Source organism: Protopterus annectens, chromosome 8.part1, assembly GCF_019279795.1.
Source record: "Protopterus annectens isolate FY-2018-M chromosome 8.part1, PAN1.0, whole genome shotgun sequence".
Lineage (NCBI taxonomy): Eukaryota > Metazoa > Chordata > Ceratodontiformes > Protopteridae > Protopterus > Protopterus annectens.
The window spans coordinates 351954964-351965084 of record NC_056742.1 but is presented as its reverse complement, the minus strand read 5'-3'; the positions used below and the strand labels follow the sequence as shown (position 1 = coordinate 351965084).

Here is a 10121-nt window from a genome sequence, read left to right as displayed (position 1 = left end):
AGAGCACCCACGTGTGTATTTGTATGTGAGTTTGTGTTAGGGATGAGTGAAGGATGAGTGTTGTGTGTTTGTGTGAGAGTTTGTACATTTTATTGCAAGGGTAGGGTTAGATTTAGGGGATAGATTTAGTGTTTGTGAATGTTTGTGTGTCTGATTCTGTCTTGTGTAGTAGCAGTGTTACAGGAAGTTATAATGAAGTTAAGGTTTAGGGTTAGGGGTGGGGAAGGTGCAGCACTAGGTTTAGGGTTAGCCCCCATTACTAAGGTGGTGCAGGGGAGTGAAGCACTACAGAATTTCACACAAGGAGTGCAATAAATTCAGAAATCTTAACTGGCATCATCTGTGATTTTTTTTTTCTGCAGCACTGGTGATGAACATGCTCGTGGAAACTGGGGTCTCCTCGATCAAGTTGCTGCTCTGCAGTGGGTACAAGAGAACATCAAGAGCTTTGGTGGTGATCCAGGTTCAGTAACCATTTTTGGAGAGTCAGCAGGAGGTGCAAGTGTCTCCTTGCTTGTATGTATATTTATACTTTTCATTATCAGATCAGTTCTGTGAACCTTTTAGAATGTTTGATTGGAGCCTACGTATGAACTGTGTGTTCTTTACATGCCTTAGAACAACTGAATTATATTCACCTTTTTCTTACAAATTATTTTTTATGCAATATTAGTCCCCTTACTGCATCCTGTGTCTGTCTGAGTAGGTAAGAAGATAGGGAATAAGGATGTAAGTATGGGAAAACACCTGTTTCCTAAAAAATATATACCTAGAATGAAGAGGTGCCCTGTAAGTAATGCAAAAGAAATGATTAAATTTATGATAGTTTGAGCAGAGGCTTTTATTACAGAAGAATTAGTTTACAAATTAGTTCACTCTCTAGTATATTCACCAATGCTGGAGTCATCCAAAGAAGTTATATCTTGGAAAGCATAAAGTAGAAGGCAGATATTATTTTTCTGTACCTGGCTCAGTAGATAGCTGTAAGGAGTCAGGAATCAAAAGGTATAATCCTTAATTGACAGTTTAAGTAAGAAAACAAACAAAAAAGTGGGCATACAAGTTCTGCATATTACAAGGTTGGTGAGAAAATACTGTTTATAAAGCAAATGAAAGCATATGTTCTGCACTAACATTTTTTTCTTACTATATACAAGCACATTTGCAGAATGACAACACAAGCTCACTGTATAGCAGGCTGATACACGAGTATGTTGGGGCTGCTTACGAATGCATGACAAGTTTTGCAGAAGCGTGTTGTAAGCTGAAGGCACTGAAACAAATATTGCTGAAGTGCTACAGGAAGCCAGTATAGACACGCATTTCAGAAATTTTGTTAATCTGCACGTTGATAAAATAGTGTAGTGATGGCAAAACGACATGCTTTGGTGGCAAGTATCCTGAGAATTCCAAAATGTAAAATAACTATAGCTAGAATGCATGTTTGCAAATTAAGTTAGAACTGGTTTAAGGTCATTTTATTTATTTATTTATTTATTTTTAAATGTGTTGACCGGGAGTGTCCGACTGGACGTAGGTCCATTTTCAGCGTAGGCCCGGGGAGAAAAGCTCCACAGTTAAAATAAACAGACAGTATTTACATTGGATTACATAGTGATCAACAATTTACATAGCAATTACTTACAACATATTTACAGATGAAGAACATAGTACATCAGTAGACAACTAGAATCTTTATCTGTGAAGTGCATACCAGACATTAACAAATGTTACAAGAAGAAGAAGTTTGTGCTGTATAAAAAGTACTGGCTTATGAGCATCTGAGCTTGCTATAATCAAGGTAGTTAGTTCATAGGTTCATAGGTTCATACTAGGCTATCTGCCCGAGGGCATTTATAAGCCTAGCCCGTAGTTTTGTGGCTTACGCCACCCCTTTAGTTTGGAGAAACTATGCCCATTATTTAGCTGTGCCTCTGTCGAGCAGTGACACTGAGGTAACCCCTGGGGTGTATCTGCGATCTCCCATCCATTGGTCAAGATTCCTCTTGAACAAGGCCAGCGAGGTGCTCTGCCTCACATAAACCGGGATTTTGTTCCACAGCATAGGGAGTCTTTGGGTGATGAATCTATCCCTCCAGCATGTCCTATTAATAACCGTGTCGAGGTTTAAGTCTCCCACCCTTGTGGCTCTGAGGGATCTAGATTTTTTGAGATGAAGCATGTTCATCAAATCTGGGTTTGACATGGCCTTGTATGTCAGGCATAGGTCACCTCTGAGCAAGCGGTAAGCAACTGAATATAACTGGAGTTCTTTCAGTCGGGCAGCATAAGACAGATTTTTGAGACCCTTTATCCTTTTGGTGAGGAACTTTTGTGGCCTCTCCAGCTGCTGCAAATGTCGTTTCAGATACATTCCGAATGGGGCATTGTACTCGATCATTGGTCTGATGAGTGATGAGTATAGGGAGACTATGACTTCCCTTGATCTAGATGTGAATCCCTTCATGATAAGGTGGGCAATGTAGAAGGTCTTCCTAACTACTTTAGCAATATGAGTGTTGAATGAAAGGCTACTGTCAGTCTGGGTTCCCAGGTCCCTAATAACTTCTGTGTTCAGGGGATTGCCACCTATATGGTAGCTAGGGGTAACCTTATTTTTCCCGAAGGGTATGACTATGCATTTCTTGGCATTTAACTTAAGGCCATGGCTCTGGCACCAGTTATCCGTTTCTGTGAGACCCTTCTGAAGGATATCTGTGTCGGATGTGTTTTCAACTACGGCGCCCAGTTTGCAGTCATCTGCAAACTGTCAGCCATAACCCTCCTGTGTTTGCTTGTACTTCAGAAAAGTAGATGCCAAACAAGAGTGGGCCCAGGACTGAGCCCTGTGGGACACCACTTGTGACAGGCTTTGAGTCTGACATGGCGCCAGCAACTCTGACCCTGTGGGTTCTGTCACTCAGCCAGTTTGCAACCCATCTTGTAATGCATGGGTTTACATTTAAGTTGATGAGTTTTTCAATGATACCCGAGTGAGGTATTGTATCGAAAGCCTTCGCCAGGTCTAGGTAGGCTGTATGGACTGCCTTTCCTCGTCAATGGCCTTGGTGACTGTTTCGAAAAAGTCAACCAAGTTTAAAAGGCATGATCGGCCTTTGACAAAGCCAAACTGGGTTGGATCCAAAGTCTGCAAATTCCCTATGTCTTTATTTATGAGATCCATTATGATCCTCTCCATGGCTTTGCAGATAAGGCTTGTCAAGCTAATGGGACGGTAATTTCCAGGGTCGGTGGAGGCACCGCCTTTGTGGAGTGGGACCACAGTCGCCAGCGCCACTCCCTGGGTACGTATCCGGAGGTGAGACTAAGATTAAACAGCTGTCCTAACTGTGGGTTTAATTCCCCGTTGAGTTCATGGAGCACACAGCCGGGGACACCATCAGGTCCCATGGATGCTGTGTTCTTTGCCTTGGAGAGAGCAGTTCTCACCTGGGCGTTAGAGATGTTTGGGGGGCTACAATCATTTGGTATAGATATCTCTCCTTTAGGGGGGGGGAGTTTGCACTGAACCTGTCAGCCAGTATGTTGGCAATGTCTTTAGGATCAGTTATCTTCACATCATTTTGAACTAATTCTGAGCATATCTGGGAGTTTCCTCCTAAGTTTCTGACATAGCTGAAGAATGCCTTATGGTCGTCTTTAGAGTCCTTAGCTATTTTTTTCTCAAAATTAGCTTTGGATGATTTTATGAGAGCTCTTAGCTTTTTACTTATAGTGATCAGCGGTGTCTTACCTTTTAAGGATTTTGCTCTATCTTGTAGTAGCTTTCTCCTTTTGTTGTAAAGTTTGTTTATGGCTGGGGTCCACCAGACTGGACGCTTGCCTTTGGTACAAAGAGTCTTTGTTTTGCTTGGGATTGTCTGATCCATGCAGCCCTGCAGGTGCTGGTAGAAGGCATTTGTAAGTGATTCAGCGGTTTGAGTAATGTTTACCACCGGCTCAGGGGCCTTAAAGGAGACCACACTAGTCTTTAGAAGTGTGAAGTCGGCTTTCGAGAAGTTCTTTACTGTGGTCTTTTTCATTTCGGTGGGGCGGATGAGGACCTCCAGCGAGATTAGTTTGTGATCAGATCTCACCAGTGAGGGGTATACTTCTGGCATTGAACATCGTGCTCCCATGTTCGTGATGATGAGATCAAGTATGTTCTCTCCTCTTGTGGGGATGGTGACAAGTTGTTCCATGGCATTTGAGTTTATGAATTCCAGGAACTTTTGGGCTAGAGTGTTTGGGCTTGAGTAGTGTTCCCAGTCTATATTAGGGTAGTTGAAGTCACCTAGTATGATGGTGTTCGGAGATACATTTATTCCCTCCAGTGTTTTCAGGAAGGCCATATAAGGTTCCTGAGTTTGCGAGGGTGGCCTGTAACATGCTACAAATTGCAGAGCAGTCTTGCCTATGGTTAATTGCACCTGGATGGTTTCCGATGCATCATGCGATGCCACCAATCTTGAGGTGTGGGTGTCCTTGATGAATATGGATACCCCTCCTCCTTTCTTGGTATTGTCCGGGTTTTGGGGCCGGAACGCATGATATAAGGTAAAACCTGATAGTGCTGGGGTGCTCTCAGGAGCCTTGAACCAGGTTTCTGTCACAGCACAGACATCGATGTTCTCCATACTGAGAAGGGCCTCAAGTGCGTGCATCTTGAGGTTGAGACTTCTGGCATTGAGCAGCATTACCCTTAGTTTTTTCTTTGTTTTGTTCTAGGGTGGTAGGTTTAGAATTTGAGCCTTGCCTAAAAAAGGCACTATGGGGGTGGCAAGAGCCTTTGCCAAAATCCTGAATCCCAGGGGTGACAAGTGCAAGCCGTCCCTTGCGAAGCAGCGTGGCTTGTCCAGCATGTCATCCCAGGCAGACAGACATTGGATCCCCTTTGAATGACACCAGAGTTTAAGCCAATTGTTAAAGCTGATCATATTATCTCTGCATTGTGGCATCATTCTTGGTGAAGGTAGGATACTGCTCAAGGTCAGGGTCATACCTGCTTGGGCTACATAATCAGAGAGCTCCTCTATGTCTCTTTTCATGTAGTCCAAGGAGGTACGTCTCAGGTCGTTAACACCAGCGTGGACAATGATTGAGTCGTACTTGTACCTGCTGTTGAGAGACCTGAGTGCATGCGTTATGTGGCGGATTCTAGAACCCAACAGGCAGCTTACTGTGACCTTCTCCTTACTCAGTCTGGTGAGCGGGACGTCAGTGTGTCTGACTATGGAGTCACCAATGACTAGTGTGTCTGGCATTGTGTTTGGCCTTAGGGGCTGTGACTGCTTGACACTCTGACTGTGTGGTCTATGTGTTGCAGGTGTTGTGTTCTGAGGTGGTAGTTGTTTGGGTGTCTGCTTTGGTGGCCTCTGCTGTTTTGGTAGATTTTTGATCAGAGCCTCCGAGTATGTCTTTGTGTGTTTATGTGTATGATTTGAGGTTGTGATGGTATTATGTGAGACTGGGTCTATGGTGTGTGTGGTTACCTTCTCCTCCTGTCTGGTCTTGCCAGTCCTATGTTGAGAGAGCTCAGCCTCCAGTTTGGCCGTATAGTTGCATCTCTCGCATGTATTTGTGTTTTGTGGGAGGAGGAGAGGGTTGTCTGTGTACATGAGGCAATTGTAACATTGCCTCAATATTCCCAGGTTCACCAGCTGAGCAGGAGAGGACATTAGCAACTGATCCCTCGACATGCTAGAAGGAATAGACAGAAAAACTTTAAAAAAAGGTTCTGGGGGATGTGGGTGACCGAGAAATGGGGTTTGCTTTTTTGGGGTACTATCTATAACAAGAGTGCTGTATCGAGGTGATAAGTACTGTAGGAGCAAGTGCTTAGCTATATAGATAGAGAATAATCTACTTGGGAGTCAAGTACAGATCATTTATAGTTGTAGGATACACTAAATAGAACAGTAGTATACTTTGAGGAAGGTAGTTTTAAGGGAAAATTTGAAGAGTGGACTTTAGGTAGCCCTAATAGTTTAAATCTGCTTAACCGGCGCTGCCCTAGTGTGCAACGGTAGCAGCTCAAGACTAAAGTGACTTAACGCTGCTTTATAGCAGGGGCTGGAAAACAGGAAATGACCCAAAATGGCCAACAAATTACTAGTTGCTGCTTCTAACCACTCCTCTGAGGACAACAAGCAGCTCAGTACTCCCCACTCCCACTGGTGAGTAAAGAAACTACCTCTGGCCACACAAGAAAATGAAGGAACACAGAAACCAAATACAAAGCCCAGGGATCAGCAAAATCTGATCACTGGAACAACTAGCTAGGAAAGTTTAGGAAAGGAGAAATATTTTTTTGTTTTTTTTTGTTTTTTTTTGCAAACAGACAGGAAAAAATGCAGTAAATGCTTTCTTTTCGAATAAATTGCTATCAAAGGCTGGTACACTTGAGTGTATTAGCCTGTTTGTTACTTTTAAGCAATACTTTAGCCCACAAGTGCAATCAACAATATAAGCTCACAAAAACAGGAAAATAAGGTAATAAAACAGTAATATAGGCACAAACAGTAGTCGAAAAGCTCAAAAGATCGAAAAATGCAAACAAAAAAGTTTAAAAAATACTTATGATCAAGAAAGTTGCTTTTTCTGCTCTCTGCTGGCTTAGGAACTCTGCAGGGGACCACGAGGAGCTATGCCAAGTTCTCTAATGCCAGAAAAGCCCGCCAAAGCGTGCTTTATAGCAGGGGGCTGGAAAAAACAGGAAATTACCCAAAATGGCCGACGAATTACTAGTTGCTGCTTCTAACCACTCCTCTGAGGACAACAAGCAGCTCAGTACTCCCCACTCTCACTGGTGAGTAAAGAAACTACCTCTGGCCACACAAGAAAATGGAGGAACACAGAAACCAAATACAAAGCCCAGGGATCAGCAAAATCTGATCACTGGAACAACTAGCTAGGAAAGTTTAGGGAAGGAGAAATATGTTTTTGGTTTTTTTGGTTTTTTTTTGCAAACAGACAGGAAAAAATGCAGTAAATGCTTTGTTTTCGACTAAATTGCTATCAAAGGCTGGTACACTTGAGTGTATTAGCCTGTTTGTTACTTTTAAGCAATACTTTAGCCCACAAGTGCAATCAACAATATAAGCTCACAAAAACAGGAAAATAAGGTAATAAAACAGTAATATAGGCACAAACAGTAGTCAAAAAGCTCAAAAGATCGAAAAATGCAAACAAAAAAGTTTAAAAAATACTTATGATCAAGAAAGTTGCTTTTTCTGCTCTCTGCTGGCTTAGGAACTCTGCAGGGGACCACGAGGAGCTATGCCAAGTTCTGTAATGCCAGAAAAGCCCGCCAAAGCGTGGAGTGGAAAGAAAGGTAGTGGTTGGATGGGGTGGATGATATTAGAGTGGGAGTTGCAAGGGCATAGCCAGCATGTTTTTAGTTGCACTTTTAGTAAAGTTTTGAAGTGGGTGCATGATGGTATGGAGGTAATTGTGGGTGGGAGTGAGTTCCATAATTTGACTATGGCACAAGAGAATAGTGCTTCACCAGCAGAGTTATTGGCTTTAGTGATCTGCAAGTGATTTTTGCTGCTGGATCTTAGTGGTCTGGTGGTGCGATACGGTTGGAGTAGATTCTGGAGGGGTGGGACATTTAGTGGATGGTTTACTAGTTTGTGGGCGAGTGAGAGTTGATACCACTGAAGGAGGTGAGGGAGTTCAAGCCAGCCCAGTTCAGCAAGTGAGAGACAGTGGTGACTACGGTAGGATGCCCCTGTGGCGAATTTGGTGATTTTGTTGTAGCAGGTCTCTAGCTTGTTTAGATCACATTGCCTTAGGTTGGTATATATTGGAGAGGCATAAATTAGGGTGGAGATAAGGTGGGAATTTGCTATTGAAATCTTTGCTGCTTTGGTGAGAAATTGCTTATTTCTGTATAACGCTCCTAGTTTTTTGTGGACTTTTTTAATAGTCATGGATATGTGAATGTCACATTTTAATTTATTGTCTATTTCCACTCCTAGCAATTTGGTGTGTTCAGTTGGGTATATAGTGGTGTTGTCTTTTGCCGTGATGTTAAAGTGAGAGTTGTTTTGAGTATGTTTGGTGGGTTGGAAGATGAGTAGTTTAGTTTTGTTTGGGTTGAGTATTAATTGGGCATCGGATAACGATGTTTCAACAGAGGAAAAGGTTTCCTGTGAGACTTTTTGCAGTTTTGGTAGGGACTGGGCTGAGCAGATGATGGTTGAGTCATCTGCGTATTGTATGAGTGTGCCATGTTTGGTGGCAGAAGCTAGATTATTGGTGTAAACAGAGAAGAGTAGGGGTCCAAGGATGGATCCTTGGGGAACCCCTATGGAGACAGGTAGTTGGGGAGATATGTAATTCTGCCATACAACGGATTGTTGGTGGTCAGACAGGTAACTCTGAAACCAGTTGGTGACCGATTGTGAGAAGGATAGGTTATTGAGGACAGAGATAAGTTATTTGTGTGGGACCATGTCAAATGCTTTAGATAGGTCTAGGAAAGTAGCAGAGGAGAGATAGCCATTGTTTTTATGCTGAAGGAAAGTGTTAGTAAAGGAGAGTAAGGCTGTGGTAGTGCTATGGTTTGGTCGGAAACCATGCGGAGTACTGGAAAGGAGGTTGTTAGTAAGGAGGTAGTCTGAGACCTGAGAGTGTATGCATCTCTCTAGTATTTTGGAGAGTGGAGAGAGAGAGAATAGCTATGGGGCGGTAATTGGTTAGTTTTGTGGACGGTCCGCCTTTGTGGAGGGGAATTATATGTGATACTTTCCACAGTGTGGGAACGTAACTTTCTGACAGAGATTGGTTAATCAAGATGGATACTGGGTAGGCCAGAGCATCAGCTGCGATTTGTAGGTATTCACTTGGGAGGCTGTCTGCTGCTAATTTGGTGGGCTTAAGTTTAGTTAAGAGTTTTTTTTATGTTGGAGGTAGGTACAGGAGAAAAAGAGAAGGAAGTGGGGAGATTACTAGTTGAAGGTGTGGGTTGGATGGGAGGGGGGTTGTGTTGTTTAGCTAGTGATAGTATGGTTTGGGTGAAGTGTGTGTTGAATGAGGTAGCAATATTTTCTGAGGAGTGAGGGATGTTAAGAGGAGGGGTACTGACTTTACCTGGGTGGAGGATGGAGTTTATGGAGGACCAGAATTGTTTGGGGCTGTGTTGTGAGGAGTCTAGGGCAGACTGGTAGTATTGGGATTTGTCCTGTTTTATTAGCTTTTTGACTCTATTTCGTAGTTCTAGGAATTTCTGTCTAGCTGAGGGGGTTTTGGTTTTGCGCCAGTGCTCCCAGGCTTTATCCCTGTTTTTCATTTCTGACTTAGTGGTTTTCTGTAGCCATGGGGAGGGTTGTGCTTTGGTTCTGGAGAATCTTATGGGGGCATGGTAATTAAGGATGTTCAGGAAGGTAGTATTAAAAAATTCAACTGCATCTTCTAGACTGAGGTACTTTAGAGGATGCCAGTTACATTCTTTGAGGGATGAGATGAATGTGAGTGGGTTAAAGTTTAGTTTTTTACGTATTTGACGGGAGATGACAGGTTTAGCTTGGTATAGGTATTTTTTGAGTAGGAATGTTGGGGAGTGATCACTGAGGCTATCTGATAAGCAGCCTGTTATATATGACTGGGGGCTCTTACTGACTAGTATCCAGTCCAGGGTAGTGTGCTTGGTGGAGTTTTTATTTATCCTGGTTGGTGACTGGACTAGTTGAGTGAAGCCATGAAGGTGTACATGATGGGTTGGATTGTTGCCAGAACAGGATTGCCAGTCAATATTGAAATCACCTAAGATGAAGTATCATTAGTACACTACAATTTATTTATTTTAGTTTGTTTACCAGGGTAGTACACTGACCTCTATAGCCCATTTGCATGCATAGCATGCTCTGGCCTAGGCATGCCCTGTCACTGAGGAAATGTCTAGGGCCGAGGGTACTAGGACTGTTAGGAAATTATCAGCATGAATTGAAGGCATCATTGTGTAGTAATGAAAACATATTTGAACTGTTCAGCTAGAGGGCAGGAGCAGTTATTCAGAAGATTTTCTTATTAGATCTTTCATCAACTTTCCTCAGTATTTCTATGTTATGAGAACCATGGTAATAGCATATGGCTGGTTCTTACTCAACACTGATATA

At 42.8% G+C, this 10121-nt stretch overlaps 1 protein-coding gene across 1 annotated transcript in view; it reads left to right on the top strand.

Annotated features, from left to right (window-relative positions):
- Nucleotides 1-10121, top strand: part of LOC122810349 (carboxylesterase 5A-like) — a 325740-nt gene that overhangs the window by 106990 nt on the left and 208629 nt on the right. The window contains exon 5 of the mRNA XM_044081930.1: nucleotides 363-516. Within this exon, the coding sequence (XP_043937865.1) occupies nucleotides 363-516 (154 nt within the window). The remainder of the gene's footprint in view (nucleotides 1-362; nucleotides 517-10121) is intronic.